Genomic DNA, 26,663 nt, shown 5'->3' on the forward strand with positions numbered 1-26,663 from the left:
TCACCTTCAAAAATCAATTCGTTTTATTATCTTAGTTACATTTTCCTTCGCCCTTCCGACACATCCAACACTTAAACTAGCATCAGGCATAGAGGTGACCACAGTAAGTATTCATCAAATGAATACCATGAATAAATGAATAGCTGGGGAAAAACTACTCTCATAAAGAGAACACAGATTTGTACAGTCAGTTTATTTTTGCTATTTATATTAAGTTTACACGTGCCTGATCTGTAGTGGATATCTCGTTGTTAGTTCAGCACCACTTCCTTCCTCTGAGACAGACTGACTCTTCCATACATAGACATAGTGGGGACTGTCAAATTATTATGGGAGCCAAGTCCCAGTTGATTTGCCCAGTTGGAATCAAGTATGCAACCCCTAATTCCTCATGTCTAGGTCGTTAATTAACCTCATTTTTTTTCGTATTTGAGAGAGAACTCCCAGACAGTGGTAAACATAGAAATGCTTAACACATGGGAACTGTTAGTTGCCATGTTCTCCACCTACATCATTAAAGAAGTTCATCAGTAAAGAGAATGAAGCTAACAGGAAGGATGGTCTCCAGGGCTACTAACTCAAAACTTCAGACACTTTCTGTCCTCCTCATGGTTTATATGTTCAACTTATCCTTCAATCAACATACCCTATATCCTTTCCTTTTAAAATTAAATAGCAATGGAGAGAAGTTCTCACTATGTTGCCCCCGCTGGTCTTTTCAACTTTCTGGTTGAAAAGGTCTGGGATGGAGCTAGAGAAACTTCATTTATTTTTTATTTTTCTGAACCTATGGATTATACTAAAACTTTTATTTCTAGTGAGTCCCCAAATGGTACCAATGCTGCTGGTCCAGGACCACACACTTTAAGAACTACTGGCCTACATTAAGAAAATGGCAGGCAAAGATCCTCAGAAACAAAGTCAACTCTCTACTAACACCTTGGTGGAAGAGGTGATGGACAGTGGGGAGAAGAAAGTGCTCACATAAAGTCCAATTAGTGAGGGGCAGAGTGGAGTTAATGAAAAGAAGACTTAGTCCTCACAGTCATTCAAAGACCCAGACTGACAATCTTTGCCATCTTCGGTGGCTTCCAAACTTATCCTGGATATGACCATGCAACCAGCAGTTGGGAGAAAAGAATGGAGGATCATGCAAGAAATGTTTATGGGGCAAGCCTGGATTCCTATGCCCACATTTCACTGCCTAGAACTTAATCATATGTTCTCACAGAGATGCTGGCAGTACGGAAATGTCCCTGGTTGGGTTGCCACATCTTGGCAACGTATCTTCAAAGAACAAGACTCTCTGGTAGACACCTAGCAGTCTCTGCCGTCAAACCCCTTTCCCAATGTGGACTTAAGCAAGTCTGGGCTTAGCTTTAAAGAAAATGTGTAGCTAATGACATAGACATCTTAATTACTAAAATTAATGTCTGTAACTTAAAATGGCCAAAGGACTTATTACCTGAGTGACTGGAGAAAAAAACAATTCATGGGACTTGCCTGCAAGAGTCTATTCAGGATAGGGAGAAAAGACTGAGATAGTGGGTTTACAGGAGCAGTCATGAGGAAAAAATAAAGTTTCTGTTTTATAATTCTTCTGGGCTCCTCTCTATTAACATGTTATACTACCTTTTGCAGCTTAAGCAAAATTTTTAATGGAATAAGTTTAAAGATATCATAGTTTTACATTTATAGATTGATATCCATTATTCCTCTATCATTCTTAAAGCAAATGATAAATCCCCTTTTCAAAGACGAAAACTTTTGCTATTACTGAGGTTATCATCAAAGTTTTACCGCAACTCCAAAACATAGGAATGTCCCATACAACAGCGGTGAACACTTTGCTTTTTAAAGTGATTATTCTTAGTGCAGGGGTACTCATTTGTCTATGCTTGTTATACAGTGAAATTACTGCCTATGACATCTCATAATTGAAAAAGTTGGAGTCAAGATTAAAGCTGTTTACATTTTTAGTGAAACCTCTCTTAAGACTGTCCAAAAGAAAATAAACTAATATATGAGGCTATTTATCAAAAGGAAAAAAGAAACATAAACATCTTTCATGGTCTTTCATTCATTTCATCAATTAGGACACACAAGGCAGCATCTTTCTCTATAATCTGATCTCTCCTATGACCTGAATTTTCTCTTTGTTCATTCTGTCCAGTACAATTGTTGCTATCATCAGCATCCATTGGTTCAGTTTTTACTCTCATTCCTGCTTCTGAATGAGGCAAATCATCAGGCAAAGAAGCCAAGCAATTCTGAATCATTTCAATTACTCGTTCTAGGTGCTTTTGAAACCTCTCAGCTGTTTCAAGCCGTTGACGTTTCTGGACCTCCATCATGACTCTCAAGGTCTCTCTTGCTTGGTGGGGTCGGTATTCATTTATAAGATGATGCACGTGTACAAAAAGCAGCTTAAGATCTTCTAGTTTCTCTTCTCGTTTTATACTCCCAGGGCTCCTTATTAAAATATCTAAAAGGTCCAAGAAATTAATAAGGATAGACATATTAAGTTTTCTCAGTTCTTTTTTGTGATCAAACTGCATAGGATGAAGCCGTTCGATGCCCTGACTTTCCAAAGGGCGGATGATAAGATCATCGCATTGGAACTGATTGCCAAACATCATGTAACTATCTTTTATTGGAGGGGGAGGCTTGGGAGCTAAGCCTTCTTGAATATTTTCATCTGTATATTCCTTGATATATTGCATTGGAGGTGGTGGAAGTGCACTTACTTGCTGTGGTTCACCCATTGTGGACTATCAAGAACCTATGGACACAGACCAAAGATTTATTAGAGCCACAAAACAAACCTGTTACATTTCATAACTACAGACAGAATATTTTCTTCCTTTTCTTCCAGTAGTTTGGGGTCCAAGACAAGATGATCTCCTTGGTTTCTAAAACTAACATTTATGATAGGTAAAGTTTGCCATATTTTCTAAGTAGGCATTATATTCTCAACCATTCACATATTTTCCATTCTCTCCCTAATAATTTCATCAGCATGAAAAAATCTGTAGCATCTTCTGATCTCTAAAGAAAATCTTCCACCGGGTGCGATGGCTCACACCTGTAATCCCAGCACTTTGGGAAGCCGAGGCAGGTGGATCACAAGGTCAGGAGATCGAGACCATCCTAGCTAACAGGGTGAAACTCCGTCTCTACTAAAAGACAAAAAAAATTAGCCGGGCATGGTGGCGGGTGCCTGTAGTCCCAGTTACTCAGGAGACTGAGACAGGAGAATGGTGTGAACCCAGGAGGCGGAGCTTGCAGTGAGCCGAGACTGTACCACTGCACTCCAGCCTGGGCGACAGAGCGAAAATCTGTCTCAAAAAAAAAACAAGAAAATCTTCTGGATTCCACACCCTTCACCATTTATGCCCCCATTTCTCTACTCCTCCATAACCAAACTACACATGTTGTCTCCCAATCTCGTATCACAATCACTTTTGCTTTATGTTACAGATTGATTTCCAATAGCAAACACTTACTTGTATCTCTCATAAACACTGACAAAATTAACACTGCTAAATACTAAACACATGGTATTATCCAAAGTTCCTGAATGAAATGATTCAGTTCCATATCCTTTTTGTCACAGTAAACTATGCAATTTTATATGGACACATTAACTTTTTTTTTCTTTTTTTTGAGACGGAGTCTTGCTCTGATGCCCAGGCTGGAGTGCAGTGGTGCGATCTCAGCTCACTGCAACCTCCGCCTCCTGGGCTCAAGCAATTCTTCTGCCTCAGCCTCCCAAGTAGCTGGGATTACAGGCGCACACCACCATGCCCGGCTAATTTTTGTATTTTTAGTAGAGACAGGATTTCGCCATGTTGGCCAAGTTGGTCTCTTAATTCCCCACCTCAGGTGATCCGCCCACCCTGGCCTCCCAAAGTGCTGGGATTACAGGTGTGAGCCACCGCGCCCGGCCTGTATGGACACATTAACTTCCCTACAACTATCACAGAAATTTCAAACCCCAGGTTCAAACCCAGTATCTTCTATGGCCATAATAACCTCTACTTACTCTACCTTAAGCCTAGATATACCATCCAATGAGAAGATTCTGAAGTGCTCCTTTACACTGGTATTATCAAAGTTTCAAGATATAACACCCTCTAACATCAGGTGGGGCAAGTATTCTATTAGAAGCAATATTATACTTAGAATTCGTGAGGTACTAAGGGCAGGCATGGTGCAGCCCTGAGTTTCCACCATGCCACAGTAGTGCATAGGATGATGCAGCCTCGACCTCCCAGGCTCAAGCCATCCTCCCACCTCAACCTCCCAAGCAGCTGGGAGTACGAGGCAAATGTCACCACGCCCAGCTAATTTTTGTATATTTTGTAGAGACAGAGTTTTGCCATGTTACTCCGGGTGGTTTTGAACTCCTGAGGTCAAGCAATCCTCCTGCCTTGGCCTCCCAAAGTGCTGGGACTACAGGTGTGAGCCACCACTCCCAGCCAACATTTTAAAACTTATAACATAAATTCAGATTACAGAAAAAGTGCATGCATATACAAAGAACACTTCATATTCTTCACTCAGATTCTCCAAATGTTAACATTTTCCTTCATTTGCTTTATTGGTTTCTCATTCCTTCACCCCTGAATACTTCAATGTGTTTTCCCAGGACAAGAATGTTTTCTTCTACCCACAGCACAATTACCAAAATCAAGGAATTAACATTGATCTGGTACTTCAAAACACAATTTTTGACACCTTACGTTTCATTCCACTCAAACCTTTTTAGGTGACGAGTGCTGCTCTGTACTTTCCTACACGATGTGCATTCCTGTACTTAGGTTGTCATTTTCCTAAGGCAACTACGTGACAGATACTGTTGTTTTATGGCCTCTCTAACATAATCTTCATAACAATTCTATGAATTAAGGTTGTTTGTTTTGTTTTTTGAGACAAGGTCTCAATCTGTCTCCCACGCTGGAGGGCAGTGGTATGATCAGGGCTCACCGCAACCTCTGCCTCCCGGGTTCAAGGGATTCACCTGCATGACCCTCCTGAGTAGCTAGGGACTACAAGTGTGTGCCACCACGCCCAGCTAATTTTTTATTTCTCGGTAAAGACAGGTTTTCACCATGTTGGCCAGGCTGGTCTGGAACTCCCGACCTCAAGTGATCCGCCCACCTCGGCCTCCCAAAGTGCTGGGATTATAGGCGTGAGCCACCACAGGGTCCCATGAATTAAGTTCTATTATCAATTTCATTTTAGAGGTGAAGATCCCAAGTCTCAATGAGGGGAAGTGTTGCCCCAGATCAAAAAGTTAATAAATGGTACAACAGGAATTCTTATCCCAGGTCCCTTTAGCTCCAAAGGGCAAGCTCTCTTATATCTCTAAGCCGTGAAGCATCTAATTGTACAATTAGAACTTGCATATTACAAAAATTATATTTTTCTCTACTGTCTCTCTAGATGGAACTTTTCAAAGGCGATGGAAGTCTTATTTTAATAAAACCAGAGCAAAGCATCATAACTGGTTCTCAGACTCAAGATCCAACATCTAGTGTTTGTTCTGGGGGAGAAGGCGCCTCACCAGAAGACGACAGATATTCCAGGGTCCCAGCCCCAGAGATTTGATTCATTCTGTCCACTGTGAATGGGCCCTGGTATGTCGCTTTAAAAACCTCTCCAGATGGACCTGACGATTAGGCTTGGTTGGGATCTACTGCCCTCGCCTGCCCCCGTATCTCAGCTGTTTCACAACTGCTCCCAGAAGAAGGAAGGGCAGGGAGGGCTACTCTCATGTTACAAAGGGCCAGAAAGGGCAAATAACTCGCCCAAGGCCACACAGCCTAGAAAAACAGCGGCGAGGGGACTAGACACCACGTCTCCCAACCTCCACTCCGGCTCGGCGTCCCCACACGGAGGAAGCCCTGGGACTGCAGCGCTAAGAGCCCCCTCCTCCAGGCTGTCCATCCCGAGACCTCCACGAGCGGCGGGGAGGCCGCGCTCTCGGAGAGACTCGGGACAGAAAGACGAGAGAGCGTCTTCGGAGGCCGAACTCCTCCATGCCTCCCCAGTTCCCAGCCCAGCACAGAGGAAACCGCGGGGTCCGGAAGAAAAAAACGCACACACGCAGGGGCCCCAAGCCGTTGCCGCCCACTCACCTCAACTCTGGCTTTACACTGGTAGCCGCCTTCCCCCTCTGCAGCCGAAACCAATTTCCGGTCTCCTCCTGGAAGAAGCCACCGACTCTGTCTTTGATTGGCTGTAGGAGCTGTCCTTTAACGAGATTCTAGATCCGCCTCAGACCGATCGCTCGCTATTGCGCCTGCGTATATTCGACTCCTGCCATCGCCACCCCTTTTACTGACTTTTAAAAGTAGTAAGTGAGGGTTGTTTCTTCGTTTCTTTAAGGCATAAAATTAAACAAGACATCTTATTGCTTTATTTTTTATAGACCCCTTATTGACTAGAAAAAATCTTATATTTTAATATGTAACATGCTCTTGTAAGACTTCCATGAATTTAGACATTTATGACGCGAAAATAACCTCCCAAAGAAAACCTAGCAAAGGTTGTTCGTGTGTTCCACCCGCTGCCCGCATTACAACTCTTCTGCTGACAGTCGCAGCTGGTAGTTCCATTCCTTTTGTCTTTTCTTTTTTAATTTAACCCATACAATGAAGACATCTTACATAAAAATTCGAAAATACAGATATGCAGGGTTTTTTGTTGGTTTATTTTGTTTTATTTTTTTTTTTTTTTTCTTTGAGACGGAGTGTCTTTCGCCCAGGCTGGAGTGCAGTGGCGCGATTTCGGCTCGCTGCAACCTCTGTCTCCGGGGTTCAAGCGATTCGCGTGCCTCAGCCTCCCAAGTAGCTGGGATTACAGGCATGTGCCACCACACCCGACTAATTTTTTTTTTTTTCCTTTTTTTGTATTTTTAGTAGAGACAGGGTTTCACCATGTTGGTGAGGCTGGTCTCGAGCTCCTGACCTACAGTGATCCGCCCGCCTTGGCCACCCAAAGTGCTGGAATTACGGGCGTGAACCACGTAGCCCGGCCTCCCCCATTTTAATTCCCCCGCACATATAAATTTATTTCCTGAAGAAATTCATCCTCACTGCTGACCCCAATATGTCCTGCACCCGTGACTTCCAATGCTTGTTCCCAGTCCTCGTTTTACTCCCTCTGTCAGCAGCATTTGGCACATTTGATTATTTGGATTGCCCCAGGACTCAGTTCTCCAACCACTTCTCAGTCAGATATCACCCAGATACATGCAGGCCCTGGAACACCGTTTCCTCTGCACTTCAGACCCTCATATCCAGTGGTGACAGACATCTTTACCCCGTTGCACTTTACTCAATTGCAAATGTTCAATCTAAGGAATCACCTTTTTCTCCTTTCTCCCATACCCCACCGAAACTACCATACCAGCCTTTTGCATTAGCTCTATTTAAAAATAAGTAAATAAAGTTCCAAATATGACTGACCACCGTCCCTACTGGTATGGTCCTATGCCATGCTGCCATTATCTCTCATCTGGATTTCTTTGATTTTTGTCCTGCCTTAGTCTATTTACCACACCTTCTTAAAATATAAAACCAATCTTAACGCTCTTCTATTCAAAATCTTTCTACTACTTTTAGAATAAAATCTGACATCCTCCCCCGGCCTATATAATAGGCCCTACAAAATTGCCAAGTACATCCCGGTCTTGGGGCAGATGCCTTTGCCTGGAATAGATATTCACACGTCTCATTTCCTTATTTCTCTCCCTTTTTTTTTTTTTTTTTTTTTTTTTTTGTATTTTTAGTACAGATGGGGTTTCACCGTGTTAGCCGGGATGGTCTCAATCTCCTGACCTGGTGATCCGCCCGCCTCGGCCTCCCAAAGTGCTGGGATTATAGATGTGAGACACCGCACCCGGCTTCATTTCCTCATTTCATTCAGGTTTCTGGTCAAATGTGACCTCAAAGAGTTCTTCTGGGGTTACACTACTCTATACAAAATAGCGCATCCCCAATCTTTCTGTTGGGAAATGCCCCTGAAACCCTTTCTATGTATTATCTTTTTTTCATAGAACCTCTCATCATCTGAAATCATCTTATATAGTGTATTTATGTATTTTATTGCCTTTCTTATCCATCAGAAATATCAGGTTTATGAGCATGGGACCTTTGTTTCATTTACTGCTGTTGTGTTTGAACTTACATACAAGAGTGGCTGAAATTGGCAAATACTCAATGAGCGTTTATTGAATAAGGAACGAAATGAATACAATCATCACTTTCAAATAAATTCATAGTGTGGCTTTGGTGGTTATACCACAGTCTCTTTAGCCAAAGCCTCATTGTGTTAAATTACGTTTCTCCCAATTTTAGCCAGTATAACTACACAGGATGAGGAGCATCCCAGTGCATATATGTTTGTGCATGTGTCCAATTCTGTTCTTCAGAATAAATTTCTAGAAATAGAATTACTGGGCCCAAAGGTGCAGTGTCTTGACAGTAGCAGAATGAAGGCTAGAATCTTGGACTCTTGACTATCAATCTAGTGTTCTTTCCAATAAACTTCAAATGAATAATGGATATGAAGTGCATATCATGAGAAGGGCTAGTGACAATATGATGTGTGTTACACATTTAATTATGTGACTATATTTGCAGAATCTCGATGGAAAGCTTATTCCTTAAAGATGCCTACTGCAGCTTAACAAGGAATATGCTCATTGAATAAATACGTATTGTGTATCTGTTGTGCCGGCACTGGTCTGGAAGTCTAAAAAGACAGACAAAAGCCAGTGGGGCCTTTGAAAAAGGTGTTCTCACGGCCGGATGCAGTGGCTCACGCCTGTAATCCCAGCACTTTGGGAGGCCGAGGCGGGCGGATCACGAGGTCAGAAAATCGAGACCATCCTGGCTAATACGGTGAAACCCTGTCTCTACTAAAAATACAAAACAATTAGCCGCGCGTGGTGACGGGCGCCTGTAGTTCCAGCTACTCGGGAGGCTGAAGCAGGAGAATGGCGTGAACCCGGGAGGCGGAGCTTGCAGTGAACTGAGATCGCGCCACTGCACTCCAGCCTGGGTGACAGAGCGAGACTCTGTCTCAAAAAAAAAAAAAAAAAAAAAAAGACAAGAAAAAGGTGTTCTCTCTAGAAGGTGTTCTTTTGAGAGACACAGACAAGGAGTATACAAACAAGTAAAAACTTCGAATAGTGACAAGGGCTATGGGGGAAAGTATAATACAGATTAATGTGATAGTGACGTGGGTTGGGGGATAGCTGCTTTACAGAGGGTGGTCAGGGTAGCCTCTCACAGAAGGTTAACTCTGGAAACAAGATATCAAGGAGTGAATTGTGCAGAGATCTGGAAGACAGCAAATGCAAAGAGCGTGGGGCTGCCATGATCTTTCTGAATTAGAGACAGGAAGGGAGCCTGTGTGCTCCATAACTAGTGAGCAAAGAAAGAGTGGGGGAGATGAAAGGGTAGAAATGGGCAAAGACGCACGGTAACTGACTTCTTGCCTCCCTTAGGATCTTGGCACATTATAGAAAACATCGCTATCATTTGAACCTAAATGGCAAGCAGAAATTTTTAGTTTCCACCCTATTGATTTTTTAAAATTTAGGTTTATTGAGGGATACTTCACATAGAATAAAATTAACTCTAGGTGAATAGTTATGTGTGTGTTGATAAATACACACTGACATAAAACCACTACCGCCCGGATTAAGATGTAGACTATTTCATCACCCCAAACAATGTTTTTTTTATTCGATTCCTTCCCTTTATCCCCATCCTCTAGTAACCACTGATCTGATTTCTGTTCATATAGTTTCACCTTTTCCAGAATGTCATATAAATGAAATTAGAAAGTATGCAGTCTTTGGTATCTGGTTCCTTTCACCCAGCATAATACTTTTGAAGTCCATCAATGTTGTTCAATGTATAATACTTTGTTCGTTTTTACAGATAAGGAATGTTCCATTGTATGAATGTGCTGTAATTCATGTATCCCTTCACTGGTTAATAGACATTTGGGTTATTTCAGTTTGAAGTGATTATTAGCAAAACTACTATAAACGTTCCCATGCAAGTCAATTGTATGGACATATGTTTTCATTTCTTTTGGCTAACAACATAGTGATACAATTGCTGGACCTTATAATAATTATATATTTAACTACATGAGAAACTGCCAAGCAGTTTTCTAAAGAGGCTGCTTATTTTTCATCTCTCAGCAATCTGCAGGAGGTATAGTTGCCCTCAATCTGCACTTGGTATTATCCTTTTATTTTTTACTTTTTGCTGTTCTAATATCTGTATAATGATTTTAATTTGCATTTCCTTCGTATTAGATATCTTTCATGTGTTTACTGGCCATATATATCTTTTCTTTGGTGAACTGTCTGTTCAAAATTTTTGCCCAATTTTTAAATTGGCATGTTTTCTTACTATTGAATTGCAAGGGCACACACACACAAATACACACAAGGTATAAGTCCTTGATCAGATATGTCTTTTACAAATATTTTCTCCTAGTCTGTGGTTAATCATTTCATTTAAGTGTCTTTCAGCAAGCAGAGTTTTTTCTTTTTGATGATGACCAGTTTATCAATTATTTTCTTTCATGGTTCATACTTTTTGTGTCCTTTCCAAGAATTTTTGCCTAACTCAAAGTCACAAAGATTTTTCCTCTGTTTTCTTCTACAAGTTTTCTAATTTTAAGTTTTACATTTAGGTCCATGATCCTTTGGGGGTTAATTTTTGTATTTGATGCCCGGTAAGGGTCAAAATTCCTTTTATTTTTTTATTTATGCTTATGGAAGTCCAATCGTTACAGCAACTTGTTAATTTTGTTAGCCTTACTACCTCTGTCATTGGTAGACAGGTTTATAGATAATAATCTCTGAGCATCTGTTAGTCAGTTACATTGTATCTTTGGCTTGCTGATCAGCCCAGGCAGAATAATTGGAACACAGCAAGTAAAAAAAATGCACCTCGGGTCCTAGTTACTTGGAAGGCTGATGTGGGAGGATTGCTTGAGCCGTGATAGTGCCACTCTACTCCAACCTAAGCAACGGAGTGAAACTCTGCCAAAAAAAAAAAGGCTGGGCACGGTGGCTCACGCCTGTAATCCCAACACTTTTGGGAGGCCGAGGTAGGCAGATCACCTGAGGTCAGGAGTTTGAGACCAGCCTGATCAACATGGAGAAACCCCATCTCTACTAAAAATACAAAATTAGCCAGGCATGGTGGCACACACCTGTAATCCCAGCTACTCAGGAGGCTGAGGCAGGAGAATCACTTGAACCCAGGAGGCAAAGTTTGCAGTGAGCCAAGATCGCACAATTGCACTCCAGCCTGGGCAACAAGAGTGAAACTCCGTCTCAAAAAAAAAAAAAAAAAAAAAAAGGAAAGGAAAGGAAAAAAGAAAATAAAAATTTCATCTCCACTCCGTGCTTCTTCCTGATTTTTATAAGCTCATATACTGTATACGATTATGACGATGCATTTTTTTTTTTAAGACAGACTCTTAACTCTGTCACCCAGGCTGCTGTGCAGTGGTGTGATCTCTGCTCACTGCAGCCTCTGCCTCTCAGGTTCAAGTGATTCTCCTGCCTCAGCCTCCCGAGTAGCTGGGACTATAGATGCACGCCACCACGTCCAGCTAATTTTTTTACTTTTGTAGAAATGGGGTTTCACCATGTTGTGCAGGCTGGTCTCGAACTCCTCACTTCAGGTGATCCATCCACCTTGGCCTCCCAAAGTGCTGGGATTACAGGCATGAGCCACCATCCCCGGCCTTAATGATGCACTTTGGATGAGAGACATTGCTAATTTTTTTTTTTTTTCTGCAGTCTGCAGTATAGTTTCAATTCCTAATCACTATTTTGTTGTTGTTGTTACTTCATGGGTGCCAATGACCTTATCACTAACAGTGTCAACAGTCCAGATCTGTGTGCAGCACACACGGGTGGGGAGAGCGCTTGCGGTTTGCTTTGCCTACAACATTTTTTCTTACCAGCAGGGGGAAGCAGCAACCCTGGCATTTGGAAATAATCCCCAGCTTTAACTTCTTGTGAGAAAGATTTGTGTCCCACATATTGGGTCCTACTGAGAGACGTTGTCAGTTATCACTTGCAGGTTGAAGAACCTAAAATGAATTTGTAATCCTATAAAAAGGCAGGTAAGCCGTTTTGAATTATTTGTTGTAGCTGTCACTGTTAAAATCTACAATTACATTATGTGGAATTTCACCAGAGGAAAAAAAATAGCCATGCCATCATCATACCTGTTCTTTAAATTATCACAAAATATACCCATTACGGACGGGCGTGGTGGCTCACACTTGTAATCCCAGCAGTTTGGGAGGCTGAGGCAAGTGGATCACCTAAGGTCAGAAGTTCGAGATCAGCCTGGCCAACATGGGGAAGCCCTGTCTCTACTAAAAATGCAAAAATTAGCCAGGCGTGATTATGTGAGCCTGTAATCCCAGCTACTCGGGAGCCTGAGGCAGGAGAATCACTTGAACCCAGGAGGCGGAAGTTGCAGTGAGCTGAGATTGCACCATTGCACTCCAGCCTGGGCCACAGAGCAAGGCTCCGTCTCAACAACAACAAAAAATACCCATTTTATTGATTCATTGATTGATTGATTTTCTATACACTCCCTAAAGGATCTGGGCTGCATCCAATCCATTTAAGTTCCCTCTTTAAGATCCATCTCAAAGGTGGTCCTCTCCAAAAGGTTTCTCTAAGTTCACCCAAATAAAAGTTACCTCTCACCCACTCAAAGCCTCTTCCCTTTACTTCTTACAGCACTCCTCTAGCTGAAGTTGTAATTATTCTCATGTATTATTTCTATGACTGTAGCTAAGTTCCTGACTTATCTGGGCATCCCCTTAACAATCCCTGGAATTACCTCACACATGGCCCATGTTGAATATATTTTTGTTCGAAGACAGATTTGAGCAAAAGCAAAAGAAAGAAGAAAAAAATTCTCCTTAATGGTGTGTGTATAAATGTGAGCTACCTGCTTTCAGTGTAGCTTCACATCAGGATCAAGACTAGGTGGAGGTGTGAAAGGAACATGCCTCATGTACAAAATTAAGGAGGAGCAAACTCAGTAATCAAGATAAATAATATTGGCTGGGCGCAGTGGCTTATACCTGTAATCCCAGCACTTTGGGAGGCTCACGCAGGAGAACTGCTTGAACCTGGGAGGCTGAGGTTGCGGTGAGCTGAGATCGCACCATTGCACTCCAGCCTGGGCAACAGGAGCAAAACTCTGTCTCAAAAAAAAAAAACAAAAAACAAGATAAGTAATATCTTAACAGAATATATATATATATATATATGTTTGTTTGTTTGTTTGTTTGCTTTTTGTTTTGTTTTGTTTTGTTTTGAGACGGAGTCTCGCTCTGTCGCCCAGGCTGGAGTGCAGTGGCCGGATCTCAGCTCACTGCAAGCTCCGCCACCCGAGTGCACGCCATTCTCCTGTCTCAGCCTCGCGAGTAGCTGGGACTACAGGCGCCCGCCACCTCGCCTGGCTAGTTTTTTGTATTTTTTAGTAGAGACAGGGTTTCACTGTGTTCGCCAGGATGGTCTCGATCTCCTGACCTCGTGATCCGCTCGCCTCGGCCTCCCAAAGTGCTGGGATTACAGGCTTGAGCCACCACGCCCGGCCTACAGAATATTTTAAATAAAAAAATTAAGGGAAAAACTCATGATCTACAAAATATTACAATTTCTTTTTGGCTCTCGCAACGTCCACCTCCTGGGTTCAAGCGATTCTCCTGCTTCAGCCTCTTGAGTAGCTGGGATTCCAGGCATGCACCACTATGCTCGACTAATTTTGTATTTTTAGTAGAGACAGGGTTTCTCCATGTTGGTCAGGCTGGTCTGGAACTGCCAACCTCAGGTGATCCACCTGCCTCAGCCTCCCAAAGTGCTGGGATTACAGGCATGAGCCACCACGCCCAGCCAAAATATTACAATTTTAAACAAAGACAGGATTAGTAGTTCACACACAACCATTTAAAGAAGAGAGGTTTTTCATGCAACTGTAAAAGGCCAGAATTATTTTCCCAAGGGTATGGGTAGTAGTGTCCTCATAGACAGAATTTTAAAGTTTAATGAGGCATTTATTCACCCCAATGTATATATTATATATCATATATATATTAATATAGATTTATAATATATATTAAAACATACATCACAAAAATTCAATATATATCATATATAATATATGTTATATGTAATATATAATAAAAATTATATATAGTATATAATACAAATTATGTATTATGTGTTATATGTTTTATATATTATGTATTTTAATATATATCTTTGGTGAATGGATGTATTTATTAGGAAATAAATATTTTGAGACAGTGTCTCACTTTATCGCCCAGGCTGGAGTGCAGTGGCAGGATCTCTGCTCACTGCAACCTCTGCTTCCCAGGCTCAAGTGATTCTCCCACTTCAGCCTCCAGAGTAGCTGTGACTACTGGCATGTGCCAACACGCCCAACTAATTTGGGTATTTCTTGTAGAGACAGGGTTTTGCCACGTTGCCCAGGCTGGCATTCACCCAATATCTGTTACTCACTTACTACATGCCAGCTACTGTCCTAGGTGCTGCAGACACAGTGGCCCAACACATGGCAAGTCCAGGTGCTGCTTCCCTGCAGTTATCTGGGAAAGTCTTTATCCACTTGAGTCTACCCTGCTTCAGGTCCAAGATGAACTTCTCTTAGAACGTGGGCTTCCGACAGAGACAGATTTTATGAATTCTGACCCCTGTGGGTTTCTTTACCCCATTCAGACTCCAGTCTGTGTATTGCACAGAATTTGACTATCTTCCTTCTAGTCTCCTTTCCTTTGTCTCTTTATTATCTTCCACCACCTCTGATACCTGAGTCCCAGTTTGTCTTCCAACATTTGTTAGCCTGAGAATGCCCCCAAATCAATCAGGATAAAGCAGAATGGAAAAGAGTCTGACCTGAGATTCCATAGACCTGATTTCAACCAATCAGATGGGTAACCTTAAGCAAGACACATTTTTCTCAGTAAAGTGAGAACCTCAGGTCAAACCAGTGGCCTCCAAGTCACGGAAATGCATTCCAGGTGTCCCCTGAGGCAAAGGGGAGCCAAGCTGGTGGGGCTTCAGGCTGCCCACTCTACCCCTACTTTCAGACAGGGGGCCCTCACCTTCGTCTCTTTTGTTTACTAAGTTCCATTTATGATTTTATATTTTTTTAAAAGATCAATATGTGCAAAAGTTTGACAAATACTGAATCATATAATCTCCAAATTTCTTTGAGATTTGGTATTGATTAGTACTGTTATTACCTCCCTATGTATTTATTGTTGATTGTATGCAAATTAGAGAAAGCAATCTCACAGATTTCAAAGCGCATTTGAAGAGTCATGTCTAATGAGGGAGTAAAACTTTTCTTCCAAGGGATTAAAAAGATGCCCTGTAATTCCATAACCAGTCTACCTTTTTCCCTTTTTCTATAATTAGAAACTTTTTTTTTTTTTTAAATGGAGTCTCACTCTATCACCGAGGCTGGAGAGCAATGGCGCGATCTTGGCTCCTGGATTCAAGCAATTCTCCTGCCTCAGCCTCCCAAGTAGCTGGGATTACAGGTGCCCGCTACCACACCCAGCTAGTTTTTGTATTTTTAGTATCAACATGGGATTTCACCATGTTGGCCAGGCTGGTCTCGAACTCCTGACCTCACGTGATCCTCCCACCTCAGCCTCCCAAAGTACTGGGAATACATGCATGAGCCACCGTGCCCGGCCAATAAGAACATACTTTTAATAGAGACGGGGTTTTATCATGTTTCCCAGGCTGGTCTTGAACTCCTGGACTCAAGGTATCTGCCCACCTCAGCCTCCCAAAGTGCTGGGATTACAGACATGAGCCACCGTGCCCAGCCAACCAGTCTACTTTACTTTTTAAACAGACTATTTTTTAGAGCAGTGTTAGGTTAACAGCAAAGCTGAGTGGAAAGTACAAAGAGTTCCCATATACCCGCTCCCCCCACACACTCACAGCCTCCACCATCATCGACATCCTGCACCAGAGTGGTGCATTTGATTTTGATGAGCCAACAATGACATGTCGTTAGTACCTAAAGTCCATAGTTCACACTGGGCTTCACTCTTGGTGTTGTACACTATGGGTTCGACAACACATAATGACATATATTCACCATTATGGTACCATAGACAATAGTTTCACTGCCATAAAAATCGCCTGTGCTCTGGAATGTCCTCCCTCTCATCAAACCCCTGGATATCATTATCTTTTGTTTGTTCGTTTGTTTGGGAGTTTTTTGTTTGTTTTGTTTTATCTCATGTTTTAGATTCATAATCTCACTCTGTTGCCCAGGCATTGACACAATTGTAGTTCTCTGCAGCCTCAAACTCCTGGGCTCAAGCATTCTCCCACCTCCTTCTCCTGGGTAGCTGAGACTATAGGTGTGCACCGTCATTCGTGGGTAACTTTAAAATATTTATTATTATTTTTTGAGACAGAGTCTCACTATGTCACCCAGGCTGAAGTGCAGTGGTGTAATCATGCCTCACTGCAGCCCCAACATCCCAGGCTCAGATGATCCTCCCACCTCAGCTTCCTGAGTAGCTGGGACCACAGCATGCATGCAGGTACCACCACGTGTGACTTTTGTTTTTTTTTTTTTTAAGAGATGAAGTCTCACCATGTTGCCCAGGGTGGTCTCAAACTCCTGGGCTCAAAAGATCCTTCTGCCTTGACCTCCCAAAGTGCTGATATTACAGGTGGAAGTGAGCCACACGTCCAGCTGACTTTTTATTGTCCCCATAATTTTGCCTATTTTATCCAGAATCATACAATATGTAGCCTTTTCTGACTGGCTTCTTTTACTTGGTAATATACATTTAATGTCTCCTTTCTTTATTTTTGTGGATTTATAGCTAATTTCCTTTCATTACTTAATACTATTTCATTGTTGGGATGTACCACAGGTTATCTATTCACCTACTGAAGGACTTGGTTGATTCCAAGTTTTGACAATTATGAACACAACTGCTATAAACAATGTGTAACTTTTTGTTTGGATGGGAGTTTTCGACTCATTCATGTAAATACCCAGGAGCCTGATTGTTGGATCATACGGTAAGAGTCTGTTTGGTTTTGTAAGACACTACCAAAATGTCTTCCAACATGGCTGTACCATTTTGCACTTTCATTAGCAATGAACGTGAGTTCCTGTTGTTCTACCTCCTCAACAACTTTTGTTGGTGGTGGTGTTTTGGGTGTTAGTGGTTCTAATAGTTATGCATGACATCTCATTGTGCTGGGCATGGTGGCTCATGCCTGTAATCCCAGCACTTAGGGAGGTTGAGGCAGGAGAATCACTTGAAGACAGAGGTACAGAGACACTTCATTGTTGTTGTAATTTGTTAATGGCATATGATTTTGAACATCTTTTCACATGCTTATCTGCCTTCTGTATATCTTCTTTGGTCAGGTGTCTGTTGAAATCTTTTGCTGATTTATTAGTCATGTTGTTCATTTTCTTATTATTGAGTTTTAAGAGCGCTTTGTATATTTTGGACAACAGACCTTTATCAGATACATCTTCTGTAAATATTTTCTTGTAGCCTATAGCTTGTCTTCTCATCCTCTTGTCCTTCACAGAACAGATTTCTTTCTTTTCATGCAGAACATACAAGATGATTCAAGCAGCATTTTTAATTTTAGTGAAGTCAGCTTATTAATTCTTTCTTTCATGGACCATTCCATTGGTGTTGTATCTAAAAACTGATTGCCAAAGCCAAGGCCATCTAGATTATCTCTTATGTTGTCATCTAGAAGTTTCGTTTTGTGTTAATTTCTAGAAGATTCATGTCTTCTAGAAGATTTATTTTGTGTTAATTTTTGGGAAGAGTGTAAGGTCTGTCCCTAGATTCAATTTTTTGCATATGGATGTCTGGATGTTCCAGCACCACTTCTTGAAAAGACTCTCCTTTCATCATTGAACTGCCTTTGCTCCTTTGTCAAAGATTGGTTAACTATATTTGTACGAGTCTATTTGTAGACTCTCTATTGTCTTCCATTGACCCATTTGTCTATTCTTTCACCAGTACCACTCTGTCTCAATTGCTGTGGCTTTGTAGGCTTGAAGTCTGGTAGTGTCAGTTCTTTAACTTCATTCTCTCTCTGTATGATATTGGCTATTCTGGGTCTTTTGCCTCTCTATGGAAACTTTAGAATCAGTTTGTCAATATCCATGAAATAACTTGGTGGGTAAATTAAGATTTTTAATTTGAGATACTTATGGATTCACATGTAATTTCAAGAAGTAACACAGAGAAATCTCTTGTACACTTTGCCCAGTTTACCCCAATGGTAACATCTTGCAAAACTTTAATACAATATCACAACCAGGATATTGACAGAAATATAGTCAAGATACACTTCCATCACTAAAAAAGTCCCTCATAATGCCCTTCATAGCACATCTACTTCCCTCCTGTTCCCACCTCCCTCTTAACTCATGGCAACCACTAATCTGCTTTTTTTAGTTTCAAGAATGTTATATAAATGGAATCAATCAGTATATTACCTTTGGTGGATGACTTTTTTAGCTAGCATATTCTCTGGAGATTCATCTATGTTGTTGCATGAATAAATAGTGCATTCCATTTTTTAACTGAATATTATTACATGGGATGGGTGTACAACAAGTGGGTTTTACATCTGTGTTGTCTTCAGTATATGGATATTACAAAGAAAGCCGCTATGAATGTATGTTTACAAGTTTTTGTGTGAATGTAAGTCTTCATTTCTCTGAGATAGATGCCAAGGGGTACAATTGCTGGGTTGTATGGTAGTGGCATGTTTAATTTTTAAGAAACTACCAACCTGGCATGGTGGCTCATGCCTGTAATCCCAACACTTTGGGAAGCTGAGGTGGGTGGATCACTTCAAGTCAGGAGTTTGAGACCCACCTGGCCAATATGGTGAAACCTCCTGTCTCTATTAAAGTTTAAAAAATTAGCTGTGCATGGTGGCACATGCCTGTAATCCCAGCTACTCAGGAGGCTGAGGCAGGGGAATTACTTGAACCCAGGAGGTGGAGGTTGCAGTGAGCCGAGATCGCGCCACTACACTCCAGTCTGGGGAACACATGAGACTCTGTCTCAAAAAAAAAAAAAAAAAGGAACTACCAGATTGTTTTCCTTATTGCCTTACTTTACGTGCCCACTAGCAATGTGTGGGTGGTATAGTTTCTCTGGTTTTACATCATAATTTGGTGTTGTTCCTTATTTATTATTTTTGTTTTAATCATTCTAATATGTGTATAGTAGTATCTATATATGTATAGTATTAAACTATTGTGGCTTTAATGTGCATTTCCCTAATGACTAATGATACTGAATATTTTCTCATGGGCTTATGTACTATCTGTATATCCTCTGAAAAAAATTTATCTTGATATCTTTTCCCTATTTTCTAATTGGACTGTTTGTTTTTTTTAATGTTGAATTTTGAGAGTTCCTTGTATATTCTACATACTAGTCCTTTATGGAATATGTAGTTTGCAAATATTTGCTCCAGTTTTTAGCCTGTCTTTATTCTTTTCCCCAAGTCATTCAAAGAGTGAAAGTTTTTAATTTTGGAGGAGTCTAGCTTATCAATATTTCCCTTTATTAGTTATACTTTCAGGGTTGAGTTTAATAACTCTTTTCCAAGTCCTAGTTTCCAAAGATTATCCCCGATGTTTCTTTCCTAAAAGTTTTACAGTTTTCTGTTTTTAAAGTAAGTCAGTGATCTATTTTGAGTTCATTTTTTAAAATAAGGTGTGAGCCTTATTTGAGGTTAATTTTTTTGCCTATGGATGTCTGATTGCTCCTGCACCGTATGTGCAAAAGTCTATTTTTTAAAATTACTCTTGCACTTCTATTTTTAAAAATCTGTCAGCCATATTTGTAAAGATCTATTTCTGGGTATTCTATTCAGTTCCATTTAGCTATCTGTTTTATCCCTCCATCCGTAACTTACAGTCTTGATTGCTATAGCTGTATAACTAGTCCTAAAATTAGGTAGACTGATTCATCCCACTCTATTCTTTTTTCCACAACTGTTCTATTCCCATTCCTTTCCCATTCCATATAAATTTTAGAATAATCACTTCTAAATCTACAGAATAACTAGGATTTTGATAGAAATCATATTAAATCTGTATATTACTTTGGGGAAAACTGACATTTTTACTATGTTGAGAAATCCAATCCATGACTTAGGTCTTTTTAAATTTCTTTCTTCAGGTTGGGCATGGTGGCTCACGCCTGTAATCCCAGCACTTTTGGGAGGCCAAGGCAGGTGGATCACTTGAGGTCAGGAGCTCGAGACGAGCCTGGCCAACATGGCAAAATGCTGTCTGTACTAAAAATACAAAAATTAGTTGTGCATAGTGGTGTGCACCTGTAATCCCAGCTACTTGGGAGGCTGAGGCAGGAGAATTACTTGAACCTGGAAGACAGAGGTTGCAGTGAGCTGAGATTGCTCCACTGCAGTCTAGCCTGGGCAACAGAGCAAGACTCTGCCTCAAAAAAAAAAAAATTAGGCCGGGTGCAGTGGCTCACGCCTGTAATCCCAGCACTTTGGGAGGCTGAGGCGGGCAGATCACCTGAGGTCAAGGGTTCAAGACAAGCCTGGCCCACATGGCAAAAACCCATCTCTACAAAAAATACAAAAATTGGCCAGGTGTGGTGGCACTTGCTTGTAGTCTCAGCTATTCACATGGTTGAGGTGGGAGGATTGCTTGAGCCTAGGAGATTGACGTTTATGTGAGCCAAGACTGTGCCACTGCACTCCAGCCTGGGCGACAGAGCAAGACCCTGTCTCAAACCAAAAAAAAAAGAAAAAGTAAAAGAAAAAAACTTCTTTGTCTTTTCTAGAAAGTGCATGCATACAGTGCTAATTCCTTTACTTACCTGTATCCCACACATTTTGATATGATTTATATTTCTTTTTTATTTCTGGAGTCTCACTCTGTTGCCCAGCCTGGAGTACAGAGGCATAATCATAGCTCATTTCTACTTCGAACTCATAGGCTCAAGCAAACCCCTTGTCTCAACCTCCCAAAGTGCTGGAATTATAGACATGAGCCACCGTGCCCTGCCAATTCAATGTAATTTTTATTTCCCTTTAGACTACCTTTTTGACTCCCTTTTACCACTTAGATTCTAACAACACAGTTCTAAGTGTTTGGAGATTTTCCTGTTACCTTTCTGTTATTGATTTCTAGTTTGATTCCACTGTGGTCAGAAAACACATGGTATTATTTCAATTCTTTTAAAGTTGTTGAAGTTTCTTTTATGGCCCAGGATGTTGTCCTGATCTTGGTATACATTCTGTGGTATCTTGATGAGAATGTGTATTCTGTTGTTGTTGAGTGGAGTGTTCTATTAATTTTGATTAAATCCCATTAGTTGATAGTGTTATTGATGTCTTCTATATAATTACCAATTCTCTGTTTAATTGTTCTTTAAATTTTTGAGAGAGGGGTGTGCCTCCTCAAACTACGAATGTGGATTTGTTTATTACTTTCAGTTCTACCAGTTTTTACTCTACATATTTTGCAACTCTTATATTTGGTTAAAACACTTAGAATTGCTATGTCTTCTTGGTCCCTTTAATATCCTTTTTATCATTATGCCTCTCTGTGGTAATTTTCTCTGCTCTGCAGTCTATCATATTAATATAGCTATTTCTGGTTCACTTTGATTAACATTTTCATAACACATCTTTCTTCATCCTTTTACTTTCAAAATGCCTATATCATTATATTTGTAGGCAGCTTTTGTTGACAGCATGTAGTTAGGTCATGCTTTTTTGTTCACTCTGCCAATGTCTTTTAATTGGTGTATTTAGACCATTTACATTTAACGTGATTATTAATATGTCAGGGCTTACGTATGCCATTTTATTTTTCACTTTATGTTCTCTGCGTTTTTGTTTCTATTTTATTTTTCCTGCCTTCCTGTGGTTTACTTGAACAGTTTTTAAAATTCTGTTCTGGTTTATCTATAATGTTTTTGAGTATACCTTCTTTTTAGCTTTTTTAGTGATTGCTCTAGGTATTCTATTATGTATATGTAACTTTTTACAATCTATCATGCCATTTTAGTAGTTTGAGTGAAATATAGAAACCTTACCTTTCTTTCTATCCCTTTACTCTCCCACATTTATAATATAATGGCCTTAGATATTTCCTCAACAAAATTTTAATCCCATCAGACAGCTTAAACTGTCAAACATAACTTAGAAAATGCAAGAGAAGAAAAATCTATTGTGTTTTCCCATATTTTTGCTTACTATGTTCTTTCTTTATCTTCCACAATCCCGCCCTACTTTTTATAAATCATTTCCTTACTGTTTACAGAACATCCTTTAGCCATTCTTGTAGGATAGGTCTACTGATGGCAAATTTTGTTTTCCTTCAATTTATAATGTCTTGATTTTCCCATTATTTTTGAAGCATTAATTTGCTGGGATGGGATTCTGGGTTTCAACTCTTTTCTTTCAGCACATGAAAAACAATGTGCCACTTCCTTCTGTTTTCCACGGTTTCTGATAAGAAATCCTCTGTCATTTGAATTGTTTTCCCCTATAGATATACGTCATTTTTCTCTAGCTACTTTCAAAAAATTTATTTATTTATTTATTTTTTTGAGACAGGGTGTTGCTCTTTTTCCCAGGCTGACGTGCAGTGGTATGATCACAGTTCACTGCAGCCTCAACCTTCCAGGCTCAAGCAGTTCTCCCAACTCAACCTCCTGAGTAGCTGGGACTACAACTGTGAACCGCCATGTCTAGCTAATTTAAAAATATATATATATAGAAACGGGTTCTCCCTATGTTGCCAACGCTGTTCTCAAACTCCTGAGCTCAAGTGATCTTCCTACCTTGGCCACATTTTTTGTTTGTTTGTTTTCAGCCTTTAATTGTGCTTTGTCTTAGCATGGATTTCTCTGAGTTCACCCTATTTGGTGTTATCTCCACTTCTTCAATCTGTAGATTTATGTCTTTTGCTAAATTTGAGGGCTTTCAATCTTTATTTCTTCAGCTTTACCCCTTCTTCTCTCTTTCTAGGATTTCAGTGACACAAAGTTAGATTTTTTGTTATAGTCCCACGAGGCCTTGAGGCTTTATTTTTCTTCTAATCACTATTCTCTATGTTGTTTAGATTGGGTACTTTCTGTTATCCTTTTTCAGTTCACTGATTTTTTTTGTCTTCTCCTCCATTCTGCAGTTCAACCCAACCACTTTTTTCTTCAGCTATTATAGTTTAGTTCTAAAATTTTTCTTCAGCTATTTTTTCTTTTTTCTTCAGCTATTATAGTTTTTTTCTTCAGCTATTTTCTTTTTTTCTTTTTTTCTTCAGCTATTATAGTTTTAGTTCTAAAATTTTTGTTTGGTTCTTCTTTTTCATCTTCTTTTTCTTTGTTGAAGTTTTTTTATTCTTTGCTGAGGATTTCTATTTCTTTCATTTGTTCCAAGAACATTCCTAACTCCCTTTTCATGGATGCCTTAAAGTTTTTATGATATTAACTTAACATCTCTGTCATTTTGATGTTGTCTCCTATAGGTTGTCTCTTTTCATTCCGTTTTGAATTTTCCTATTTCTTGGTATGACTAGCAATTTTTGGTTTAAGTCTGGACATTTATTCATTAGAAAACTCTGAATCTTATTTAAAACTTACTTTTGGTGGACTTCTTCTGACTCTATTCCAGTAGGAGATGGGGAGGGGGCATCACCTTGTTACTTCTATAGCAGTTACTTGGCCCCCAGGGTGGACTTCCCATTACTACTGGGCAAGGGTGGGAGTTCCAGCTCCCCAAATGGACACCACTAGCATAGGGAAGAGGAGGGAAGGCCTTCATCACCAGCTATCAGGAGTGGAAGTCAAAGTCCAAGCTCCTTCCTTGGCATTCTCTGATACCACACACTTGGGATATAGGAGGCCTCATTACAGCCTCATGAGGATGTTAGATGTTAATCTCAGCTCCACTCGGCCTTTGCCATGGGTGAGGGTGGGGCCACAGGTTTTTTTTCTTCTTCTTTTTTTCTGTGATGTTTCGCTGAAGTAGACTTGTAATTGTGTAAAAGTTTTCTGCTTTCCTTGGCTGCCCCTTTCCTGGTCTTTATTTATTTATTTATTTTCTCCTGATCATATCTTTGTTGGGATTATTTTGGCATAAGTGGTTCCAGCTTCTTCACCTCCAGGTTGTGGAATATATGAGGCAAAAATTAACCAACCAAACAAAAAAACCCAGGGAAATAACCCCGATGTTGTTCCTCAGTTCCTGAGGTTCCTAGCTTTCTTTCCACCTTTCAAGTCTTCTGCTGTTTGTTTTATATGTAATGTTCAAGATCTTTAGTTGTACTGATCAGGAAGAACAGAGAAAATCACATCTACTCTATCTCTCTGGAAGCAGTAAGAAGTGAATTATCCAAGTAGTCAATAAAATACTTGTTTCCTTTTGTATCTCTACATGTTTTGAATTTTCTCAAATAGACCCATTAATTTGGCAGTAAGCAAATATACCTAGTTTTAAAATTATTTAAATTCAAAATTGTATATGCTACCTTATATCCTTCCTGGCTATCATCAACACTTTTCATAACATTAGTGAAGTCACAAGGAGGTGACCCCAGTGCATTACACTGGCATAATGTTGCAAGTTGTGTTCTCTGTGAAGCAGATTTTGAGACAGAGTTTTGTGGGAAGGATGTTTATTAAGGAGCGCCCTTAGGACCAGCACCTGTGGAAGGGAAAAGGGTGGAAGCAGGAGTACACAGGGAAGGAAGGTGAATTTTGATGCAGGCCCCTCAGGAAGCTCTGGAACTAGAATAGCCCTTCAGACTTGGTCTGTATTGGGCTGACAGCCAGACCTTCATATGCTACATCACACTGTTCTTGATGTGGGCTCTGGAAAGAGCATCACATTGGGTGAAAGAGATCTCTGCAACTGGCACAATTTCTAAACTCACTGCCAGCTGAAAGGTGTCTATGGGCAGCATTCTCAGCAACTGAGGACACAAGTCCTTCATTGAAGGAGGGTCTGGATAGTGCATCACCACGTATACCCCACATGAATATTTTTTTTTTTTTCCTCTTTGAGACAGAGTATCGCTCTGCACCCAGGTTGGAGTGCAGTGGCCAATCTTGGCTCACAGCAACCTCCGCCTCCCAGGTTCAAGAGATTCTTCTGCCTCAGCTTCCTGAGTAGCTGGGATTACAGGTACGCACCACCATGGCTGGCTAATTTTTGTATTGTTAGTAGAGACGGTGTTTCACCATGTTGGCCAGGCTGGTCTCAAACTCCTTACCTCAGGTGATCCGCCAGCCTCAGCCTCCCAAAGTGCTGGGATTACAGGCATGAGCCACAGAGCCCAGCCATCACATGGATATTTCTAATGGGAGCATGTCTTTCAAAGCATCTGCTCTAATCTCATTTTATAGATCCTGCAGCAAGAGGCAGAAATTACATACGGTCACATATTAACAACTACTTTCCCAAATATTTTTTCTCACAGCAACTACAGCGACCTTTACAAAGTGCAAATATGATCAAGTCACTCCTCAACTTAAAATGTTTCAGTGGCTTCTCATTACTAAGGACAGAAGTTAAAGTTGCATACACGAACCTCAAAGCCTTGCACAGTCTGTCTCCTGCTGCTCCCTCTAGCATCTCGCCTTCCATTCTTGCCCTGCCAGCCATGATGGTCTGCCTTCAACATTTTGGGGCACCTTGCTTCTTCTCGCCATAGACGGGTTTCCTCTGCTTGAAAGATTCCACCCTAACATGACAACTGCATGCGTGATCTTATACTGCTTTTGCCAAAATATCGCTTTGTCATCTTTGTACTTATGCATGTAATGCCAGACTTTAAGTTTGGATCATTGGTTAGTAATCAACCATCCACTGTCTCATTGCACTTGCAGCAGCAGAATTGTTACCATGGTGACGAATATTGCTGTTAAAAGTATTGGCTTTTATCTGATAGGGATATTGACTTGATGCCCCAATTGATAACTCCCTCTGAGGAAGAGGCCTGTTGCTTTGAAATACGTAGGTATTTATGCATCGATCTCTGATGAAGTATCAAGATAGAAAAGGAAATGTAGAGAAAGTGCATGGTACAGCACGCTGTGGTGGGCAAGTCCCCATCTCTAGTTTACTTAAATTGCGTTTGGGTGAATAAAGTATATTCATGCTGAAGAAACCCTTCGGGGAGGGGAGGGTGCATAAAACAAGACTAGAAGAAAGGCAAAAGATAAAACCATAGTCTACACAATCATGAAATTAAACCGTTTGTAGCTAGGATAATTCAGACTCTGGCATAGCTACAAATCTGGAACTCCAGACTAAAGGCTTTGAAATGAGTTTCCCTTTATCTCTCTCCTCTACCCCACCCGCCAACCTTTCACACTCTTGGGTGGTTTTCCCAAAGGCCCTCTCAGACTTTTGAGCGTGTGCCTCTCTCTCTGTCCTTCTACCTGTACCCACTGTTTCAGGAGTCAACTCCCAGAACATCTTAATCTCAGCCCCTATGGTATTTATCAAAAATCACAAGGTGAGATTTTCCAGCCGCCCACTA

At 40.7% G+C, this 26,663-nt stretch overlaps 1 protein-coding gene and 1 long non-coding RNA gene across 2 annotated transcripts in view; one reads left to right on the plus strand and one right to left on the minus strand.

The window, feature by feature from the left end:
• On the minus strand, positions 1-6,202 carry MED7 (mediator complex subunit 7). Its single transcript, XM_005558382.5, has 2 exons — positions 6,144-6,202; positions 1-2,782 (listed from the first exon to the last, which is right to left on the minus strand). Exon 2 carries the CDS (start codon positions 2,763-2,765, stop codon positions 2,067-2,069), a length of 699 nt encoding a protein of 232 aa, XP_005558439.1. The 5' UTR covers positions 2,766-2,782; positions 6,144-6,202; the 3' UTR covers positions 1-2,066.
• The window catches only part of LOC135971462 (uncharacterized), a 24,839-nt gene continuing 3,923 nt past the window's right edge, over positions 5,748-26,663 (plus strand). The window contains exons 1-2 of the long non-coding RNA XR_010587687.2: positions 5,748-6,361; positions 12,016-12,177. This is a non-coding gene — a long non-coding RNA (uncharacterized lncRNA). The remainder of the gene's footprint in view (positions 6,362-12,015; positions 12,178-26,663) is intronic.

This window comes from Macaca fascicularis, chromosome 6, assembly GCF_037993035.2.
Source record: "Macaca fascicularis isolate 582-1 chromosome 6, T2T-MFA8v1.1".
NCBI classification, from domain to species: Eukaryota; Metazoa; Chordata; class Mammalia; order Primates; family Cercopithecidae; genus Macaca; species Macaca fascicularis.

Excerpts from the sequence above, each read along its gene's own strand:
- MED7 (XM_005558382.5), bottom strand. The coding sequence starts at position 2,765 with ATGGGTGAACCACAGCAAGTAAGTGCACTTCCACCACCTCCAATGCAA.